Here is a 23,825-nt window from a genome sequence, read left to right on the forward strand (position 1 = left end):
AGAGTAAATATGGCCACTGGTGATTTTCTTTGCTGTTGTAGCTAATAAATGGGTGTCAGTTTATTCAGATGGTGTCATGTCTGTACAAAGAGCGCACACATATGCTCCAGAAATATGATCTATGCTAAAAAATAACATTTAATAGAAATTATTACATTTAATGTAGCCTAATTTATGCCTACCAGTTTAATTTGTTTATTTTTTTAAAAATTAAATGAGCAATTTGAAAACGTGAAGCACACCATGAAGATCGATTGTGATCAATATAATCAAATACATGGCTGATTGACCGTGCTGCAGCTTTGCACGTGCAGCATTAAGTCTCATATATAGGCAGTATTATGTCACTTCTTGCAGACCTGCGGCACGCGCGGTGTTCCCCTCATCTCTGTCGTCACTCCTCAGTCACGACTGGTGTGCGTAACGTGTAGAAGCCATGATCATGTTCCTCCCCCTCCTCCCCCTCCTCATTTATCAGATACACTGAGGACTTTCCCTGTACATACACGAGCCATGCAATAAAAAATTCCCGCGCAGTGTTGCCTTCCTGTCCCACCGAGACACACAAACACCGACACAGACACACCACCATGCAAGCTGCGAGCACCGGAGCAGCTGATACCGACGCTGCTGTAAACAGTAGCAGCAGCAACGGCAGCGGCACCGCAGACGTCGACGACAGCGACGGGGCAGGGGAGAGGATGGAGAGGACGGTGCCAAGCGAGCAGCAGGACAGAACCAACAACCAGCAGCAACAGCAGCAAACGTCCTCAACGCCGTCCGGAGTGCTCGGTGAGTGAGAGAAAAACGCTGGAAAGAAATTGTGTCCTGCGCCTGCACAGATCGGATGGAAGCATTTGTGCCCATTTCAAAGAAAACAGAGATGGGGATTTAAAAAAGATTATGCTACTGAGCATGGACGTAATGATGCAGTCGTGGATGCCTCAGTAGATAGACTTGAATGAATGACTCACAGGATATTAGAGGGGTCAATCATCTGTGATTGATTTCGTGCGTCTTTTCTTGGTGCGCATTCCCTTTCACTCACACAGGCCTGACTGGGAAGAGTCTGGCTGTAGTGGTCCACAGGTGCATGCAGGAGTCATGTGCATGTCCGGACGGGCTGTGCTACTTTAAAGAGTGCTAAAGAGGGATAGGGTTGCAGGCTCGGGTGTCAGCTTTCTCTCAGGTGTTGAACACTTGAGTGGTAAGAGGAGATATCTCAGCTGAGAGAAGGCAACTCACCGGCATTTCTGCATTTGCATAATGAGGATATTAGCAGCATCTAAGATGATCTACGGTGATTTTAAAGCCCCCTAACTATCTCTGGGGCCCTTAGTTTTAGAGTTTGTTGCCCAGTTAGCATCTTCACCTACAGGGGTTTACTTAGACACAGATTCAGTCAGCTAAAAATGCTAACCAATTACAATTTACCTTTCTGATGTAACCCTAATCAATAAAAGTTCTGGTTCTTTGTTTGCATACGTTTCAACATTATTACGGAGACGATTGACTTTAGGGTAATTTATGCTGCAGACAGTGGCTCTCAGACGCCACCTTTTGCAGACGTTATCGTGAAGCACTGCATCTGTCAGAACAGGAACACATGCTACTGCTACTAAACTTACCAAATATATTGGTATTAACATTCAGTTAGATTAGGATAAGGGTTAATGTATGGATTACAAACCATTTAATAAAGCTGAGTAAACTGTCTGTTTAAGCTATGTAGATAACATAGCTATGTAGCTAAAGCTCACAATCTCGCGGATATCTTTAATACAAAGCTACAGAGCTAACATTTGCTATGTAAACTATGTAGCGATGTTTTCTGTGTAGTTGATAAAGATAAATTATATTTAGCTATGTAGGCTAAAGCCCACTTAGCTAATGTTAACTATAAAGCAAGCATAGTTATGTTAACTCAAGCTAAATCTAATAAAGCTAAAGTGAGCCAAGGGTCTATGTGATTTACCCCTGGGTTAGACCTATGACCTTTTTGTCCGTTTTATTTCTGAAATGTTGTTTAGTTTACAATGCTTGCAATGTGGTTATTCCATTAATGTTACTTCCAGGCTTTGTTTATGGATACAGTTGGATTAAAAAAAAATCTAAAACTGGAAATATGTTGTGCTGGCAAATTATGGCATTTCCATTCTAACAGAGACGGTGTCTCACAACAACGGTCTGCGAGAGGGGGCGTATGAGCTCGATGGTCAGCACCCAGGCTGTCTTGCCTTACCACCATCACATCACATAGCTGTTCTTAATGGCTACTTCCCTTCTGTCACAATGCTCTTTACTCCGGTAGAAACAACCGCTAACTGATAGCACTGATATCATTTTGTGGGAGCAGCACATTTATCACTATTTTGATGTAGAAAATAAGAATGAAGAGCCTGTGTCAGATTATACACACATACTGTATAACCACAGCACTGAATGATGATATTCAGCTCAGGAATATGGACATTAACCAGCAAAGAGAAACGAAGGCCAGGGGTACTAGAACTGCTAGCGTTAGCTGCATTTTGTAAACTATTTTTCCAACATAACAGTGTTAAGTTGTTTTCTCGTTTCAGTGTTAAGTTGGTAAACACAATGTATTTACTTGAATTCAGTCTGGTTGACTAAACAGAATTATGATTTGCATTTAGTGCATTTAGATCTGGAATTATTAGTCTAGGACCATTCCTAGTCACTACCCAAATAGTCATGAGTATCTGAAAGTTTGCGGTCTGGCTGCAGACTGTAGCTCACAGACGCCCCTCTCACACATCACTGGTGTGAGACACCGTATCTGTCAGAATGGGAATACATGCTAAAGCCTTTAAAGTAAGTCTGGTTTTAACTTTTGTTTAGGTTAGGGTAAGGGTTAAGGTAAGAGTCAGTATACTAAAAGTTGAAAGTTAAAACCTGACCTGCAAAAATTACAAAAGTTAGGGTTAAAGCCAAGTAAAAGAAAGCTCATCCTCCATGAAAACATTCTAATGTAGCAAACATAGCTTATGTAGCTCTGTTTGCCCATAAGCTAAGGAGATAACTTATCTATTTAGCTAACCTAGCAAAAGCTCATGAGCTAATGCATATCTATCCTAATGATGCTACGAAGCTTATAATAGCTGCATAAACCACGTAGCTACATTAGCTACATAGCTTAAGCTAACAACCCTAAAACAAGCAATCATTTGTGAATCTACTTCTAAAACTGGTCTACATATAATTAATCCAGGGGTTTGACCTCTGACCTGCTCTCTGTTTTATTTATGAAATGTTGCTTAATCTCCAATCTTTGCATTGCGGTTATTTCGTGAATGCAGCTGCCAGTTTTTTTTAAATAAATAAAGTTCAATAAAAAATTAAATTAAATTAAACTGGACCAGCAATTTAGAATTTCCTCTGCTGTGGACTGACCTAGCAAGTTGTTTGTTTTACTGAGAGATGAAATATGTGTTTTAAAGAGTAAAAGGGAAGGGACTTGAAGTGCAGACTTTGGCTACAAGAAACTGCACCAGAGCAATATGTCGGCACCTGTCATGGTGGGGAAAAAATGTACAGAGAAAAATTCACTTCATGCAAGACAAAGGAAAGCATTAAGTTTCAGTGACATGGCTTGGATTACATCATTTAGCACACAGTCAACAATACACAAACAGTGGTTTATAAATCTCATCAGCTGTGCAGCTGTTCGGTCAGAGGAACATGATCCTGTAGGATTGTTAGCTTTTATTTGTCATGGGTGCAGTATAAGATGTTTCTCCATCTGTCACTGAGTATTAAACCTAATAGTACAACAGAGAGGTGACAGCAGCACTGACAGCTTTTAATAAGAGTAATACGACGTGCTGAAAGATGACGTGCTTATACAGTTACGCTGCAGAAAGTGAAATCCTAATCCTCACATGCAGTGACAGAGTGTACAGTAAGACTGGATGAACAGTGAGGAGATTGCTCTTCCATCACCGGAGCCGTTGTGCAGCGTCAGACACACAGTGTGACTTGAAGAGTGTGACTTCAGAGTGAGAACCAATGTGTGAAAGAAGAGGGGCAAAACTGACGACCACAGATCTTTCACTGTACTGCGATGAGTGGGATAACACTGCTCTGAGGTCCTGTTGCTTTCAGCCTCATTTTAGAGCTTTTTGAGGCTGGTTTGAGTTTTCAGCTGTCTATTTGCACAGTTTAGAGATCATCTGTTTGTTTAGAGCTCATTACATGTGCTCAGATTTGTGTCACCAGTGCTGTGTAGTCAGCCTTCACGCTAGCTAAACAATTACTACCGTCTTTTTGTCTCTGTGACTGAGCAAAAAACAGGAAAGGACAAAATATATCATTGTGATGAGGAGAAGAGAGAGGATAATGACTAACCCTGTTGTCTGTGCCCTTGATCGCCCTGATGACAAAACACAGCAGCTGCCTGTCCATCTTTCCCTCCGTCTGGCCCTCATTCAGACTTTATTAACCTTACAGTAGCTCACACTCACCTTCTCACCCTTTTATTGTTATTTCCCTCTAGATAAACTGTTTGGGAAGCGTCTCCTGCAGGCCAGGCACTATATCATGTCGCGGAAGTCCTGGCTGAAGATGGTGCCCACCGAAAACTGTGATATCCTCATGACATTCCCAGGTACGGTAAGCTCCAGTCCAGCCTGTCCTCCATGTGACGCTGTACAGAGAACAGAGGATCCTGATTAATGTTTGTTGGTCAGCCAGCCACTCAGATGCATCGCTGGGACTTTAAAGGGTCTCTGGGGAGGATTAAATCTCATCCATTTATTTGTGTGTCTGCAGACCAGCCTGTCCTGCAGCAAGATTTAAGGTAGCTGCTTCTGTTGCATAAAAATGGGATTTGGAAGCATTTTATTAAATAACTATTTTACTCAGAGAGATACACTTTATAAACAAATGCTATTTCCTTTACCAAATAAATTGACTTTAGCTAAAGTAGAAGGACATTATTTAGCCTATGCCATAGCCTTTTTCAGATTGTACATCCCTGTGTACCCTCCTTAAAGTTGTATTCTGTCCTCTTTTGTCAAAATATGTGAAATTTAAACTCAAATATAATATTAGTAAATTCAGATGATACTGATACTTATGCTGATTACATGACAACAAAAACAGAAGCCTTAGGTATCACATATTGGATTATAATTTATTGTTTTCTATTTAACAAAACATACAAACTCCTGCATCCTTTAAAATTGCACATTGATTGATTGATTGATTGATTGATTGCTATGTTGGCAATGTTCTAAAAGTCCCCCCATGTTCTGGTTAAAAGACATTTGCAAAAAAAAAGACAGAAGATCAGAAGGTTTTTGGAGCTTTGTACTTCTTGTTGCCATGGGTCATAAAAGAAACACATTTTGTTTAATTTACAGCATGTGGTATCAAAAAGTATCAGAGTATCAAAATTTACATGGCTTCACTTCTGTCTCTCTCATTTTTCCAAAAACAATGTGATGCGATTCAATAAGCAAAAGTATGATACAATACGTTGTGTTACAATATGAAACAGTAAAATACACCATACAGTACAAAACAGAATAATATGATACAGGACGATACGTCACAGTCCAGTACAACACCATACAATACCAGACATGTATGATATTCAAAACAATACGGAACTAAACAGTACAATTACATACAATACCATACAATACATTATGATACAATATAATTTGATACGAAATAGTACAATACACCATACAACACTGAACAATGTGATACGATATGATACGATGCAAAACATTACAATATGTTACAGAGCAATACAACACCACCCAATACCGAACAGTGTGATATGATATGATACAAATGAAGACATTACCATACATGTCGATACTTGATATCAGTGTGTCCCATTTTTTTTTTCCTTGGAGCCCCCCCACTTTTTCTTGGAGAAGAAAAAGTGAATTACTGCAGTAAAATAATCATCACAGATTTTGATTGTTTCACTGATAAAACCCTTAAAAGGCTCATGCATGCTTTTCTTATCCAAAGACCTTTTTATAAACTACTTAATAACTGCTTTATCATGGTTTTAGTCAATACTTGCAAATCTAATTTTGGCAGCCTCAGAGCAAACCAAGCCTTGTGCCTCCTCTGAGATTGTTGCCCCCTGGCTAAAAACTCCTCATAGGAGGCACAACACACTCCATACAGTTGGCTGGGTTCTGAATGTAATCATTCTGAGTTATAGCCTCTCTCTCTTCAGCCTATATAAAATAGTTAGTGATATATGCAGACAGGGATTTAATGGAAGTGACCTTTTATCGCCACCACATCCACACTGCTCATTTTCCCTGCTGTCAGAGCGGTGACACATAAGTACAGTCCACATTCTTAATGCAGCAGTGAACTCATTATGTCCTGCCTCTGGAAAACAGACCTCTAAATGAATGAGGAATTAAGTGATCATAGTCAAAGAACTTACTGTTAAAAAACACATGCAGTTGTGTGTAAATTATGAAAATGTCTGCTGTCAACTGAAAGTACTTTTCCTCTGTGCAGATACCATAGACGATCACACTCTGCTGTGGCTCCTGAATCAGATCCGTGTTGGGATCCCACAGGTCAGCATTCAGGTTCGACAGCACAAACACGCCCAGACACACGCCTTCTTCATCACGACGACATTTGAGAAGTAAGACTCTTAAAACTACACTCTCACTGTGTTTGTGTTTATGCACGCATGTGTGGGCTGTTGATTTCTTTCTTTGAACTGCTCTGACTGAAGACATCTGGGCTTGTTTTCTCCTTTTCCAAGCTACCAGTGATGTGCTCTGCTTGTTGTTAGTTAAAGCACTGAGGTTAAAATAACAGTAAACATTGATATGCTATTCCTGTAGGTGGATTGTAAATTTATATAAATGTATTTAACTGCTAAGTTTGCATACAGGGTATTTAGTGTTAATTCAAGATTGGACTTTCTGGGGATTGGTAGGACCTGATAGGTATAAAAGTTCCTGTTTCTGCAGAAAATAGAGCACTAGATTGGTTTTTGAGCATGTTTTGGCTGAGTGGCAACCTCAGTTAGTGAGAAATGGTGTCAGCCATCATTTTAATCATGGGCTCCAAGGACCAGTTAAGGCCAAGCATGAACAAAAATTTCCACTGTAAGTTTTGAATTTCTTGGAAATTTCTCCAAATATTCCATGTAAATTCCTGAGAAAAAAAATCGAGATAATTTTCAAAAATTTCAAAGCAAATTCCGGCTTACATTTTTTAATCAAATTCCATAAAACAAACAAATACATTCTCCAAAGATTACATGAAATGGCCAAAACTTCCCTCCAAATTCCAAACAAATTCTTTGAAATTTATGAAAAAAAAAAAAACTACAAGGGATATTCCCACCCAAATTCCCAATAATTACAAATAAATTCCCCAAATTTCAAAGAAATATATACAACTTTGAAAGCAAATTTCCATTAGAAAATCAGATCAAATTCCCCAAGATCAGAAATATATTTTCACATTTTCATGAAAATTCCACAAATTCCCAACCAAAACCCCCAAAATGTCCAAACAAATTCCCCTGGAAATGTAAAAAAAATACAAAAAAAGCAAATTTCCCCAAACACATGCATTGAAACTTTCCAAAAAAGAAAAAAAAAAAACGAATCTATCAATAAATTTTCCGATTAGTTGATTGATTGCGGTTATTTTGCATACTATTTTGGATCCCCATTTCACGTAAATAGTAGCAATTTAAGTAGTAGCAATTCACCTGCCTTGAAGGTTACAAATAACTAAAGGATGGCTTTCTTTAACGTGACTGGTATGTCCATAAAAATAAATAAAAGCAAATAGCCCATCCAAAGTCCAAAAGTACAAATAAAGCTTAATGTCAATAAATCAAACTTCCAGCCCAAGTGACTGAACAATAGATTATAATTTCTTTAAACTGCAGTGCAGGAAGGTGAGCATGTCAACATGTTCTGGTGTGAGGCTGGCTCTCTTCTTTGATTAGTGAACTCCTAGAACAGATGAGTTTTTACTGGCCGGTATTTGATTTTACCAATATCATAAACAATAATACGATAGGTCGACACTTGAATTTCCATGTTGACTAACTTTTATAGTCAGCACAAACGATTATGGCGACTAATCATTCGTCGACATTCAGCGACTAATCGTTGCAGCCCTACATGAATGGTCTCAGGAGGTTATGAAAAATGTATCCATTAAATGAAAAATGGAGGTTTACTGTTGAGTAAATACACCTTAGTCGAGCACTACATCTCAATTCAGTTTGGAAATGTCTAGTGGGGCCACAATTTTACTAAGGTTGGGCTGGAGTGAGGAGTTGCACAAGCTTGGGTGAAAAACTAAGCATATGACAGTAGAGAAAAATCACGGTCCATCATTAGTAAGCAGCACAAAACATGAATGAGATACAGCAACAGAACAGCAGCTTCTAGTAGAAGTACAATGTGTTTCCATGACAATAACAAACATGTTGTGTCTGTCATGGCAGCTCTTTTTCACTTTATTGTAAATAAAAGTGAGACCAATACCAATAAAACATACAAAAGATAGTGAGGGAGGGCAGTAAGTGCAACAATCAGCACTCAAGAAATACATTATTTAACAAAGACAACATGAAAAGACCAAAACAAACAAAAGAAGACAAGGGAGGCTGATGTAGATGGGAGAGAGCAAATGTATAAATTTGATGGCCCTGAAGGAGGTGAATAATGAGAGGAGGGTGTATGAGTATCTATGAATGGGTAGGTGAAAGGTGAAGATTGTAGCCGATGGGTGGGTCTAGGGTGAGGGACTGGGAGCTGGTGTAAGGGTTTCAGAGTTTGACCGCTGATCATATTTGGAGTCTTTCCAGTCAGGACGCACAAACAGCAGACCTTAGACTTTTCAGAGTGATCTTTCAAGGTACAGGGCCCAGGTAGGTGTAGGTGTATAAATGTTGGTGTGGTGGCCACCAGACATCAAAGAGAGGAAGCCCTTCTACCACCAGCTTCACATAATGGCAGCTTTAAATTGGAGATCGTGTTTTTTGACATAACATCCAGTTTTTCTGGTTTTGAGAACTGTTGGAAATGTTTGCAGTAATGTAATACTCAACAGAAAAAAAACACATTTAACATAGGAGTGGTCATTTTCTAATTATTTTTTTATTGCTAATATTCAACATATTGCATCTTTAATACACTGGCTAATACAAGTTTAACGTTTCAAGGCTAACCATCAACTAACACACTCTCAGACTCTGACACACTGAAGGTTATGATTTAAGGTGAAATTTGGGGTTTAATATCTTGTGCAGTATTTTGAAACAGAGCAGACAGAACCCAGGAATCAAACCAATGATAGGGAAAAAACTGATCTTAGCCCTGATGTGAAACTGAGGAGTTAATTAGCCTTGCATATAGAGTGGAAGCTTGTTAGCTCAAGTGTTGCTAGAGTAAAAATGCTGTACCGAGATGTAACTGTTTGTGAAACAATTTCTTCAAGCACGTTTCAGCGAATTCATCATTTCCAAACCAAGGTGACAGTCATCAGTAACCGTGTGTGTGCTTTAAGACACTTAATCCGACATACATCTGCAGTCCGCCCTGTGCTCACTTTCAGTGTCAGTCCAGCATCAGAAATAATCCCCCTGCTCACTTACCTTCTGTTCTGCCCCTCAGCTTACTGCGCGGGGCAGAGCAGATGGGCATGCACAAGGCTGTCAAACCGCAGTTTGGCGGCGGGATGCGCCGTTTCTCCTGTGAGGAGGACAACATCTATGAGAACATAGAGAGCGAGCTCTGCTTCTTTACCTCTCAGGTGAGAGGCAGTTGTTTATAGTATAATATTGTTACTATGGATTATTTATCAAACATGTTTTATTCTGTATTTTACAATTTCTCCTCAAAATGTCTATAATTATCCTGATTTATTTTCTGTCAATGACTTTTTTGATGTTCAGGAGCGACAGAGCATCATTAAGTACTGGCTGGACAATCTGCGAGCCAAACAAGGGGAGGTGCTTCACAACATTCACTTCCTGGAGGGACAGCCAATCAGTATGCCCACATCTGTTATGAATAGGCTTATTTCATGTTCTTATATTTTTTTAACTTGTGTTTTTTGGTTGCATAAACATTCTGTGTTGTATATATTGGATTACATGTTTTATTTGATACATTAGTAGGCCTTAAGTAAATATCACACCAGTGGAATGCTCTATTCCACAACCAATAAGAGTAGTAATTTAAGTGTTGGTAGAAAACTGCATCAGTTATTGTCCAAATATCATCTTAGCTTTCATTTGTCATGACCATGTTGTGTCCTCTGTAGTACCGGAGCTGGTAGCTCGAGGTGTGATCCATCAGATGTTTCCTCTCCATGAGCAGAGGATCCTCAACCAGCTTATGACGTCGTGGGTGCAGGCTGTTTGTGAGAGGCAGCCTCTGGGTGAGAAATACTCCCAATTTTTTAAAGGGAACCCTACTTATCAAGACATATTAACCTTGTTAGAATAACATTAACGTTTTTATACAGGTGTTATTAGAAAATTAGAATGTCATGTAAAAGTCCATTTTCCCTTGATTTAATTCAGAGAGTTACATTTCCATGAATTCTAGATCCATCTCAAAAAAGTGAAATATTTCGAGACTTTTTTTTGTTTTAATCTTGATGATTACAGCTTACAGCTCACAAAAATCAAAAATCCACTATCTCAAAATATCAGAATGTTGTAAATATATTGGAAAAATCCCTCTGTTTCAATTCACACTAGGACAATCATGGGAAAGACTGCTGACTTGACAAATGCGCTGAAGACAATCAGTGTAGTATTCACAAGGAGGGTAAGCCACAGAAGGTCACTGCTGAAAGGACAGACTATTTTCAGAGGTTTTATCAAAGCATATTCATATAAAGTTGACTGGAAAAAAAAATGAGGTAAGAAACCATGCACAAACAACAGAGATGAATTCAGCCTTCAGAGGATTGTCAAATAAAGCAGATTCAATAACATGGAGGAGCTTCACAAAGAGTGTTCTGAGGCTGTAGTCAGTGAATCAAGAGCCGCCACATGCAAACAGGACCAGGAAATGGGCTACGTGTGTCATGTTCTTTGTGTCAAGCCACTCCTGAACTACAGGCAGCATAAGCCTCTCACATGGGCTAAGAACTGGGCTGTTGTGGAACGGTCCAAAGTCCTGTTTTCAGGTGAAAAGAAAATTTTGAATTTCATTTTGAAATCAAGGGTCTCAGAGTCTAGAGGAAGATTGGAGAGGCACAGACATCAAGGCGCTTGAAGTTCAGCAAAGAGTTTCCACAGTCAGTGATGGTTTTAGCAGTAATTTCATCTGCTGCTGTTGGTCCACTGTGCTCTGTCAAGTCTAGAGTCAACACTGTCAGCCATCTACCAGGAGATTTTAGAGCACTTCATGCTTCCATCTGCTGAGAAGCTTTATGGAGACACTGACTTCCTTTTCCATTGTGACTTGGCAGCTGGCACCTGCCCACACTGAAACCAGAACTACCAGAAACTGGTTTGCTGACCATGGTGTTACGGTGTTTGATTGACCAGCCAACTGGTCTGATCTGAACCCCATGGAGAATGTTTGGGGAAATGTCAAGAGGAAGATGAGAGACACCAGACTCAACAGTACAGATGAAGTGAAGGCTGCTCTCAGAACAACCTGGGCTTCTAACACCATAGCAGTGCCACAGACTGATGGGCTCCATGCCATGTTGCATAAATGCAGTAATTTGTGTAATAGGAGCTCTAATCAATTACTGAGTACATAAATGAGCATAATTTTCCAAAAGGTCAACATTTCTGTGTTATTAATCCTCAGTTTGGACTGATGCTTTGTCATATTTTGAGATATCCATAATCATCAAGATTAAACAAAAAAGTCTTTATTTGTACCCACGCTGAAGAAATCGGCAGGGGGTTATGTAAAGGGTTCCGTATCTTTGTTTGTTTGTTTGTTTGTTTGTATGTGTACAAGATAACTTGAGAACGGAAAGTCCGATCTTCACCAAACTTTCAGGGAATATTGAGATAGTGACAGGGAAGAATCAATTAGATTTTGGTGATGATCCGCGCACCCGTTCGGTTATTCTCAGACTTCGAAATTTTGAACACCATAGTAATCAATGGGAGCGTGAGTTCCTCGGTGGTGCTGCTTTGGCGTGGGTCTGCCGCCTCAGACAGCCATTCTAGTTCCCTTTGTAAAGCCAGTTTCATCCTTAAATCTTATAAAAATACTATAGGCTTATTATTTAAAGTAAACATTTCAGACATCTATTCTATATCTAAGTTGTTTACACTTTTTTTCTGCTTTCTAGATGATATCTGTGACTACTTTGGGGTGAAGATTGGCATGTATTTTGCCTGGCTGGGCTTCTACACAAACTCCATGCTTTACCCTGCTGTCATCGGCTTCCTACTTTGGATCCTGGCAGAGGCTGACCAGGTACTCTGAACCTAAAGCTGTTTTCACATATACAGTCCTAAACATTTTAGAAGGCTTCAGGCAGACTGACCTTGAAGCCTCCCTGAGTTGTTTGTTCAAATATTCAAGTCCCAGAGGGAGATTTTCCCTGTCGGACAGAAGAAGGGAGGATCGGGAGGCTAGACATAAAAAAGGGTAGTGAAGAAATGATGGGCAGAGCAAGAGATTCATACTATGCTGACAGTGTTTTTGTGAATGTCAGAGAAAGCTGGCTAACGTTTCCTGCTGCACAACCGAATGTTAGAAAGAAACTCACCTAGAGGCTGGCATGTAAAACCTTGGGGAAAGTTGAGGAGGAAAAATAAGACTGTTGTCAATCACACATACTGCTCTCCCTAGAAAATGTCAGGAATTTTTCATGAGTTTGTGTGAAAATGCTAAATGTCTTTAACCAGATCTGTCTTTTCAAACACCTGGGACATCAGTGCAGCTCACACTTAAACTGCCAATGTATTGAGCACTGATGCCACTTCGTTTTTCTTTTATCAACAAATGCTTTCAAGTCAGGATTGTCAGGGTCTAACAGAGACTCTGAGGTCCAATTTGCCACCTGTCCTCCTGCATTTGTTTGATTTTCTTTGTGTTTTGCAAAGATAAGAAAAGTGTACAAGTTTAAAGCAACAAAATGTCACGACAACATTAATTTTTGATGGTGATTGTTAAAGCACTGGAGAATTAATCTTACATTCTTCTAATTCTCACGCAGACCAGTCAGGATATCTGCTGTGTTGTTTTCGCCCTCTTCAACGTTGTGTGGGCGACGCTGTTTCTGGAGCGCTGGAAGAGGCGGGAGGCTGAGCTCGCCTACAGGTGGGGGACCCTAGACACCCCCGCTGAGTCCTTAGAGGAGCCCAGACCACAGTTCAGGGTGAGAGGATTGTTACTTAAGTAGAAGCATGCATGGATCTAACACCATGTTGTTTTGTTGTGGGTGTACAATGACTTTTAATCTCTCCTCTGCAGTTACTCAACTCCAAACATTCACAATTGGTCTATGTAGGGGTTAAAAGACCTCTAGAGTGCTCTGAAAACATCCTAAATCGACAATCACATTAGCTACAGTAGATTAAGTTAATTTCCTCTCTAAGGTGGAGCTTCAATTTTGATCTGGTTGCATGTTTTACCAGTGAACTGTTACGCAACCCTGCAGTGCTTGTGAAAGCTCACAATACCAGGAAGCATGGTCGTGTTTACAAGAGTAGCGTGTCCACACTTCCCACGTGCTCTCAGAGGAAGAGAAAGAGGGGGGTGTGGGCTGCCTTTTCCCGCCCAACCCCCGCTCCCCCCGCCTCCTGTTGTGTGAAATGAATAGATGAGCAAAGGGAGGGGGAAATGGGGTAGATGCGGCCAGTTTGAAGAAAGTATGTGGAAAGAGGTGTCTTTGAGCCCGGCTAGCTCAGTCGGTAGAGCATGAGACTCTTAATCTCAGGGTCGTGGGTTCGAGCCCCACGTTGGGCGCAATTATTTTGAGGAGGCCTTCCTGGTGGCATGATCTCAGAAGATAGGACCAAAATGATTGTAGTCCCTTTCACTGGGGCATTTTGGTCAGGGCTGTTGAAACTTGTTGCTGTTAATGTGGAATCTTAATTTGTCAAACTCTTAAAACCTTCACAAAGAAAGTGCTGATAGTAGTAGTATGTTGACTCCACAAAACTCCATAATGTTTCTTTCAGTGTTATCTATTAGCTCTAAATTCTATTATTGACATTAAAAAATTAGATTTATTTAAGCTCCTGGGCTGACACTACCACATAACCCTACCCTTTTATTTTCCAGGGCTTGAGTGTCCCAGTTCTTGTTGGAATGGAGGGGTAGGGTGAAGTGCCGGGGCCACATGGCCTTTCAAATAGAGATTTGAAGCGCTACTGGAAATCTCCTAGAATGCCATGTGAATCATATTTTGATAGATATGACATGAGCTCAAACTGGGAAATTGTGGAAAGTTTGGCCAACATGGCTGCTCAAGCACCGAAAGAAGATAACAAGAGTAAGTAGTTTTCTTTGTGAATATGATTTTAAAATTACAACAACCATCTAATATCCTAATTCAGTGGTTCACAACACTCTTCTATTGGATGAAAATGTTTTAGCTCCCCTGTCCCTCACTACACACATCAGTACAAAACATTTATCAATATACAGTTCTGTGGAGAACTTTGAGGCATGTAGATGGCCTAGATGTGTCTAGTAAGCCGTCTTAGGGCAACACTGGGTTGAAGGAGGATTGACACAACTCTGGTCGTGCCCTGGATGTCCTTGTGTATTATCAGGGGCATGGGAAAATAACATGTTGACAAAAGAAAATGTCCACATTGGGTGGATATAGTGAATTAGCATGACCTAGAGCAGTGTTTCCTAACCATTTTTCCTTGGAGCCCCCCCTACACGTACCTAAGAAAAGCAGCGGCCCCCCCCCCCCCCCCACCCCCAGGACCCAAGAGCGAAGAAAAAGTGACACACTGCCGCCAAAAATCAACATAGATTTGAATTGTTTCACTGATAAACCCCTAATGAAAGGCCTAAAGCTGTGTATAAACTGCTATTTTTAAAGGATATAACACACATTGTGCAGTTGTAAACGCAGTTGTCTGGTAACTTTGCATCTGTTGACATCAACGCAGTAAAGGTAACAGTAAGAAATGGGACTGCTGATTATAAAATAGATTAGAAACTAGAAAAGCACCCGAAGAGCCCAGACCTCCGCCATAAGCCCTATCTCCCAATAGTAAAGAATCCTGTAAAAAATTCCTGGATCCAGATGGTGATCCAGATCACTCCCAAAATCTAATCAGTTCCTCCTTATGCCATTTCTGACATTTCCTGGAAATTTCATCAAAATCCGTCCATAAGTTTTTGAGTTATGTTGCTAACAAACTAACTAACAAACAAACCCTCCCGATCACATAACCTCCTTGGCGAAGGTAACGATGCTGATGCCTCAAAATGGCCAACAAGAGGAAACAGGACCATCAGTGAGACAATTTTAATATGGACACTGCTGCTGTGGTGTAGTTGTCAGATCAAGTAATAAACTGCATGCATCAGAAACAGACTTTTTTGTCACACTTACACAGCAAAAAGTCTTGTTCAGAAGACCCCCTAACCCTTGTAAATGTTTGAGATGAAATCAGTGAAGACCGGCTTGTTGAAATTGACACAAACCAAAAGTTCCTTACAAGAGCTTTGATGTACATATCTTTTGCTAAGTCCATCATCTACTCAGTCAGTTTGTCAGGAAATTACATGTTTCACAGTTCTGGTGGCTGCTGCATGATTTTTTGGCCACACAGTCTCAACTTCCAAAAACTGAAAAGTATTTTGAAGTATTTAAATGTTTATTTATGAACCAACTGCAGTATCAGTCTCTGGAAACTGTGAGGATCGAAGCAACTATTTTGCAGCTCAAATGTTTTAAATCCAGTCTCAACATTATAAGGTTGCAATTGTGATCTAAATAAAGGCTTATTGGCTGTTCTCTCTCTGTCATATGTCTCTGCAGGGAGTGAAGCGCTGCAGTCCCATCACAGGCTGTGAAGAGTTTTACTACCCGCCATGGAAGAGAGCTGTGTTCAGATGGCTGGTCAGCCTGCCCATCTGCCTCCTCTGTCTCTGCTTTGTCTTCCTCGCCATGCTGCTCTGCCTGGAACTGCAGGTTTGAATACATAACACAATACGGACATTATGCAATGCACAGACTTGGACTGAAAAGCAGGGCTGATACTATTTGAATGTATTTCTTTTGAAGAGTGTAGATTGGCTGAAACAGCATTAAAAACAAAAGAAAAAACAAAAACCAGCATTATAACTTAATATACAGAAAAAAATCATGGACCCAAAACTTAATTTAGTTTTGAATATGCTGATTATGTCATGTTTTCAACAAGTTAAACAAAACAACTTCAAATGGACCTCATGCCATTTAATTTTATAGCTGTTTTAAAAATAGCTGTGGGATTTGAGGGAGCAAATAAGAATGAAAAGGACGCATTAAATATTTATAAAGTCTCTAATGCACCTTGCAGGAAGTAGTGATGGAAATCCAGGAGCTACCTAGTATCACAAGATTCATTCCTAAGATCCTCTTGGCGCTTACTGTGACCGTATGTGATGAAGTGTATAAAAAGATCGCCTACTGGCTCAATGACATGGGTAAGATACATTTCATATATCCTTCACAGATGTGAGTTATTTTCTTTTTGATTTATGATTCTGTTGGGATTATTTTGTAAGGAATTAAATCAAAATGCTTCAGATTATTTTGTAGGGTTGGCAGTCTTTTAGTCCTCCTTTTGTTTCCTTTTTGATTCTCTGTTATTGATCAACAAGGCATCTCAAGATGAAACCTTTTAGTGCCAATCAGATTCAAACTTGACATATGCTTCTCTTGTAATTATTTCATTATCCAGAGAACTACAGACTTCAGAGTGCCTATGAGAATAATCTCATCATCAAGATGGTTTTTGTGAGTCATTCTTCCTCTTCTGTTTGGAGTAGAAAGAAGATAATTCAGCTGATCTAAAGGAGCACTTGACTTCTTGCAATGTTTCCTTCCTGTCTTTGTTTTCACAGTTTGAATTCATCAATTCTTACCTAAGCCTTTTCTACATCGGATTCTACCTCAAGGACATGGAGCGACTAAAAGAGGTGACAAGAACTGTGGCCAGTAACAAAAACATTAACACAAAATAACGTTCATAGGCCTGACTGCTAATTCTTTGTTGCTGCCTGTTAAGTTTTCTATTCCCACAATGCAAAAATGCAGTGATAAAGCTGACAATGTACTGCTCCAAATCTTGAGTTAGCTATTATGAAACAATTGGTCTTTGGCTTCTTACAGTCAGACAAAATAGGCTTCTTATTTCCAGCTGTCTACTCAGCTTTTGTTCTGCAGCTTCATGAGTCGTTACAAAATGCTGGCACATTTGAGAACCTTGTAAATGGGGTCTTTAATACATATAATGGCTAGACCATTTTGTTAGGTACACCTAGTTAACTGCTCAAAGTCTAATCAGACAATCACATGGCAGTAACTGATGCATTTGGGCAAGCAGACATGCTCAAGATGGAGTGCTGAAGTTAAAACCGAGCATCAGAAAGGTGATTTAAGTGACTTTGAACGTGCTACGGTTGTTGATGTCAGACAGTCTGGTCTGTGTATTTCAGTAACTGCTTATCTGATGGGATTTCCATGCACATCCATCTCTACAGAGACCACTGAATGGTCTAGAAAGGAGAAAATATACAGTGAGCAGCAGGTCTCTGGGTAAAAATGCCTTATTAATGGCAGAGGTCAAAGGAGAATGGACTAGTTTGAGCTGATAGAAAGGCAACACTTATTCAAATGGAAACTTGTTCCCACTAAGGTATGCAGAGAGGCATCTCTAAATGTACAAAAGGTCAAACCTGGAAGTGGATTGGCCACAGCCAGGGCTGCATCAAAGTAATGCTGGGCTCCGGGGCTTACCCCCTTCAACCCCCCTCGCCACTTTCACAGCCCACTCACAACAGCATCAGGTCTCTGTCTACCATGCCAAACATCAGACAGACTTGATCTGCATCTAATAACACATCAGCACATAACACATCACCCATGACTGGTTAAAACTAACTTTCAAACATTGTGGCATTATTTGTCATAATCATTCAGCCCATAGAAAACATATGGTAATATCAATACAGATAGCATCCCTGAAAGGAACTCACCAACTCTGCCAGCCATTATCAATCTCCCTCCCAAAAAATGCATTTGTGTTCATACTGCAGACACACTTTATTCCTGTTACACACACAAACATGCAGATGAGAGTGAATGCTTTCACTCCTCAGTTCAACTGTCATAGTCCGTAGGCCAACCCTTTAAACGTGTATCAACGTCCAAAACAAAACTGATACGACACACAACAGAGTAACCACAAGAATATGGCAACAAAAAACACAGCATTCTGCTTGAGTAGATTCTTACCTGTACAGATGGTTCTGGCTTTAATGATGGCAGTGTCTTTAATCAGAGCACTGAAGCCCAGCTTTCTAGCAATGTCACTTTCCAGTGATATCAGTGTTAAATAGCTGAGTCTGTCTGTCCTGATTCCTGCACTGGATGGGTCCTTTTCTAACCTATGTGGTCCAGTGCATCCTCCTTCATTCCCCCCACTGTCCAAGGTGCTGCAGTAGGCTGGCTACGGGGCTGAGGCTGCCGGGGCAGTGGCAGATGTTGTCGGGTTGGGGTAGAGAGAGTTCACCACCATTTTGATTCATTATGCCAGTGTTTACTGAGGCACATGTAGCAGCACTGGGCTCCTCTAAAACACTACATTTACCAGCTAAGCAGCAGCCAATTTATCAATCTTTCTTCTTTTGTAAGAGAAAATACTAGTATATGGTATTGGTATTTTTCATTACTTGGTGGTACTTTAACATCTCATTTGGTTGTTCGCTCATATCAGAAAGTAAACTAGTGTAAACTCCCTTAGTCAGACTGATATCTACATCATGTGTGTTTTTGTCAAAAATGATGTAGAATGTAGGCATGTGTTTGTAGCAAAAGTTACAGATGCTTTTTTTCTCCTGACAGATGCTAGCCACCCTCCTGATCTTTCGTCAGTTCCTACAGAACATCAAAGAGGTCCTTCAGCCTTATCTCTACGAGCAAAACAAGCTGGGTGTCTTCACCCCCAAGGTGCTGTGGGAGCTCCTCCAAGCCATCATGCTGAAATATGGCCGCCTGGCTCTAGGAAAGGCTCAAGCCTCGATGACGGCTTATTCTTTCCTGGGTCCCAGAGGGATCCCTGTCAGTCACACGGCCAACGGTAATCCTGAAACAAGGAGACGGGGAGATCTTAAAGCCGGATTCAGGTTGTCAGAGGAAGAGTGGGACATGAGTGACAGCAATCTGAAGCAACGAAAAGTCAGCTTCACAGAGAAGGTTGACTACCAAGACGTGACGACGGAAACGCAGCCGGTGTTTGACAGCTTCCTCGAGGACAGTCCCACGCTGGTGGAGGAGGGGATGGACCCGTCCAGTATTTTTGACAGCTGTGATGAGGACAGTGATTGTGAATCGCTGAGTCAAGTATGTGAACTTTTCACTCTTATGATGCTACTTTTTTACTCTTTGGTTTTATTGATCTCAGGTATTGCATCTGTCTTTATATGGCATTTCCACTGATATAGGGCAGTTATATGTACCATAGGTGTAGGGCATTCACATCATCATCATCATCAACATCATCATCATTATCATCAACCAGAACATAAGCCAGCAAACTTGCCTATGACACAAATATGTTTTAATTCTTAATGTTGCACTTAAGAATACTATAAGAGTTTTAGTGTAGCAAATGTTTTGGAAAAATGGAAACTGCAGCTGTACATGGAGTCTGCAAACCAGTGGTTTATCCAGAGTTTTTACTGTAGCCCAACTAAGGTGCTGACTTTTGTACATGAACACATGTATCAGTTGCACTGATTCACCATTTCTGTTTCAACTTATCATGCCTGTTTTAATCACAGACTCAGAGCTTTTATATGGCTCTTTAATATACAAATGTAAGTATTTAAAAAATGACATGATAGCATGCAGACTAAAGCTGTTTTCACACATGCACAAAACTACTGAAAATTAGCTTTATGTGTGAACTCAACCAGCCAAAATTTCACTGTAGCTTTAAAAAGCTTTTTTCTTGCCAGCCTCATGTTAGTATTTCCATATGAAGTCAGGAATATGAGAACACAACAGGAAATATTCAGGAAAATTTGCTGTGGGAGAATGGGAAGAGATGATGACAATGAAATCACAACACAGCAGCCAGGGGCAGTTTAAATAATTCAGAGGTGCTGAACAAATACCAGTAAGAGACTGTTCCCCATTTAGTTAGAAAACAATCACAGACAGTTAACATATTTTTAAGCATCTTTTTTAGAGAGCTACAGGGCATACTCAATCCTGAACTATAAATACCTAACCGTGTTTCGTCAGCTCTTAGAAGAGCACCATAACTCAAACTCACCACACTTGAGCATTTTAACTCATCTTTATGCCAGGTAATTGCCTACCTTTGCCTAATATTAGAACCTCCTACGACAGGAGCATTAAGGGTGTGATCTTCATGCATACAAAAGATGATGCTTCTTACTCTTTTGTTCTTGCCAGTATGCTCTTTTCCACTCATTTGTTGACACAGTGAACACATCCATTTACATGCTGCATTGATGTAAAGGGAAAAAAGCAGTGTTATATGACTGTTTCACAAGAGCTTTCCTTTGATGCCTCTATGTTTTACCCTTTTATTGCTTTTTTAAATCAATCAGTCAATATATTTAGGCTTTTTTGACATAAAAAACTAGAACTTGAACTAGAACTTTCTTCCACATGAATATGGAGTCTGCCACATGTCTTTTGGCAAACTAGTCAGGATTTGACATGAGTTTTCTCCAACAGACCAGAGTGTTGAACTGCAGTTTTTAAGATGTCTTACTATTCAAAGAGAAAGCCTTAGAAGCTAATGTTTACTTTAGCAGGAGGCCAAGGAGCATGTGTCATCTTCAAAGGAATCTGACTCTCTCTGCCAGAGGAGAAAGACCACCGCTGATGGGAAAGAGGAGAAAAAATCATGGATCGATCCACCTGAAGAACCTAAAACTGTCACACTGACCCAGGCTGAGATTGAAAGCTGTATGCAGACGTATGAGGTGAGTCATTTACTATTATCCAAACCATTCTCTGACCTATAGAATCTTATTTAACCATTTTACTTTATGTGCTCATGGTGATATTAACTTTTATTTCGATGATCTTGACAGGACACGCTCCAGGACTATCAGGAAATGTTCATTCAGTTCGGCTACGTTGTCCTCTTCTCCTCCGCTTTTCCCCTGGCGGCCATGTGTGCTCTTATCAACAACATCATCGAGATCCGCAGTGACGCGTTGAAGCTTTGCACCGGCCTGCAGAGACCCTTTGGACAGAGGGTGGAGAACATCGGACAATGGCAGGTTGGTGTTTAGAAAATATCAGCAGAGCCTTCAGGCTACATTAAACACTGTCTAAATGTCTTTTCCTCAACATCAGACTGCGATGGAAGCCATGGGCTTGATCGCCATCATAGTAAACTGTTACCTGATTGGTCAGTGTGGTCAGCTGCAGCGTCTGTTCCCCTGGTTGAGTCCTGAGATGACCATTATCTCCATTGTGTTACTAGAGGTATGAAATGTCCAGAATGGGTTTTATAGTTTTAAGAAAATTTAGTTTTCCATTCAAGATTACTCTTCTTACATGTTATAAAAGAACTACAAATGTGCATGCTCTGGTTTTTTTAGTGGTAAAACTTTTAAATATCTGTTTTGTAGTTATTGATGTACATTCATTTTTTGTGACGTGGCAAAAAAACAATATTGCAAATAGATGTTGATTGAGCCTTGTCACTGTGTGTTGAGCCTGTCCCTCTGTGGTCTTGGTGGTTTTCAGCACTTTGCAATCCTCCTAAAGTACGTCATCCATGTTGCCATCCCTGATATCCCTGGCTGGGTAGCAGAAGAGATGGCCAAGCTAGAGTACCGACGAAGGGAAGCTTTCAAGGTATAGTTGTGCCATAGCTTGAAAGACCTTCGGCCAACGCAAAGCTTGCTGCTGGCTGCACTTTGTGCAAATTATATCATATTTCTCTACACATATCCCTCTGTATCCCCTAGTTTATTGGTTGTTTTGTCCAAATATAATACTAGAGCGGGGGTTTTCAAAGTGTGAGGCATGCTTAGTCTTTGAGGTGCCAGGAGAGGTGTGGCGAGGGAAAACAAATTGGAAAGAAAATTATCTACTAAGCTAATTTCTGCAGTGCATCGGTCAAATTTGAAATATTTTATGCAACTATGGGGATAGAAGACAGAATCTGAAGTGAGCAAAACCAAGGTATGTTCATTTTGTTCCTACAAAATTAGAGATGATCATAAATATAAAGGTACTTTGGCAGTTATTTTATTGTTAGAATCTTTGATTAAAGTCCCTGTAAAGCAATAAAAAATCTGTATTTGAGGCTTGTTGTTTGAAAGGTTGTTATGAACCACCAGGCCAGATTTCAGTAATAATAAACATATCTAAGTTTCTAAAATCAAGCTTCAAAATCATAAAAAACTTGGTAGTGATATCTGCTCTAGGATGGTGTGGGCGTGTCAGTTGAATGAGCTGAAGCCACACCCACTAACGCGAAATACGACCCTGAATGGAGGAACCATCTGTCTGCTATGCTGCTATGTTAAAACTCTCTTTTAAGCTACCAGTGAGATAATCACATTTATGTCATGACAGACAGTTTAGAACAAAAAAGTTTCAGTTTCATTTTCTTATCCTGTATTTAACTCTTCATATTTAACCTAGCATGTAGCTGGCTGTTCACTTTCAATGAAGGCAGTAATACCGGCTAACTACAGACTATTCTGAGATGAATTGTAGAGAATTTTATATCGTTGTAGTGTTTAGAGGGTGGAGTAATTCCCCATAGCAGCTGATGACGTGGTGGATCCCCATATTTGCCCTGCCCAAATTAAACCAAGCCAGGAAAGAGGTGACCAATTTTTTTCTCAATCAAAAATTTCAGTCACTCATAACTCTCAGTGTTTTCACATTTAGACAGTAACCTTAATCCATTGTAGAGCAAGCAATTCCTTATTTGTGTCCAACTGTTGTTTTTCAGACTTTATATAACTGGAGGTAAACTGCTTAAATTGGCCTTACTATGTAGGATTTAAGGTGGTCTGTTTTTTGGGTTGTTTTTTAATTTTACAGAGATTTGGACAAGAAATACTTTTTTTTAGAAAAAGACAGAGAAAAATAAGGACAAAAATCTTTTTTTTAAAAGTCTAAAGATAAGACAAAGAAATGTTTTTAAATGATTTTTTAAAGATGCAAACATACGTCTTATAAAATTATTTGAAGTTAAAGCAAAAGTGTTTAATAATCAAGTTGTTTTAAAAATATAGAGAAAATATGATGTTTTTTTGAGGGGCCCTTCACTCTATCACACTTTGAAAACTCCTGCACTAGAGCACTCTTTCCTGACTGCCCATAAGAACCAACCATGTATGTGTGACTGTTTGTTTTTGTATCACATAAGTGGCACTCGTCTTGATGGTGTTTTAGCACATTAGTGAACACTAGAAAAAAGATCATATGGTTACCGCAGTGAGAAAAACTCAGCATATTTAGTGTGAACAGCTTTTCTGTGAGAATTGACCGCAGGATAATAAGGCGGTACTTTGAAAAGTGAAGAGTAAAGATGAGCGGATGATACCAAAATTTTAACCTTGTTCTCACTCCTGTGTATCGCAGTTTTAATACAGTGTGACTGA

At 39.9% G+C, this 23,825-nt stretch overlaps 1 protein-coding gene and 1 non-coding gene across 2 annotated transcripts in view; both read left to right on the forward strand.

Annotated features, from left to right (window-relative positions):
• The first annotated feature begins 590 nt into the window (after positions 1-590).
• The window catches only part of ano8a (anoctamin 8a), a 28,145-nt gene continuing 4,910 nt past the window's right edge, over positions 591-23,825 (forward strand). The window contains exons 1-17 of the mRNA XM_041804101.1: positions 591-792; positions 4,517-4,627; positions 6,520-6,652; positions 9,660-9,798; positions 9,941-10,037; positions 10,312-10,428; positions 12,319-12,446; positions 13,192-13,353; positions 15,985-16,137; positions 16,508-16,634; positions 16,892-16,947; positions 17,055-17,129; positions 19,057-19,554; positions 21,000-21,173; positions 21,285-21,476; positions 21,553-21,684; positions 21,949-22,059. Coding sequence (XP_041660035.1) covers positions 591-792; positions 4,517-4,627; positions 6,520-6,652; positions 9,660-9,798; positions 9,941-10,037; positions 10,312-10,428; positions 12,319-12,446; positions 13,192-13,353; positions 15,985-16,137; positions 16,508-16,634; positions 16,892-16,947; positions 17,055-17,129; positions 19,057-19,554; positions 21,000-21,173; positions 21,285-21,476; positions 21,553-21,684; positions 21,949-22,059 — 2,607 coding nt within the window. The remainder of the gene's footprint in view (positions 793-4,516; positions 4,628-6,519; positions 6,653-9,659; positions 9,799-9,940; positions 10,038-10,311; positions 10,429-12,318; positions 12,447-13,191; positions 13,354-15,984; positions 16,138-16,507; positions 16,635-16,891; positions 16,948-17,054; positions 17,130-19,056; positions 19,555-20,999; positions 21,174-21,284; positions 21,477-21,552; positions 21,685-21,948; positions 22,060-23,825) is intronic.
• Positions 13,871-13,943, forward strand: trnak-cuu. The gene has a single exon. It is a non-coding gene; the product is annotated as a tRNA-Lys (tRNA).

The sequence above is a fragment of the Cheilinus undulatus genome, linkage group 13, assembly GCF_018320785.1.
Source record: "Cheilinus undulatus linkage group 13, ASM1832078v1, whole genome shotgun sequence".
Taxonomy (NCBI): Eukaryota; Metazoa; Chordata; class Actinopteri; order Labriformes; family Labridae; genus Cheilinus; species Cheilinus undulatus.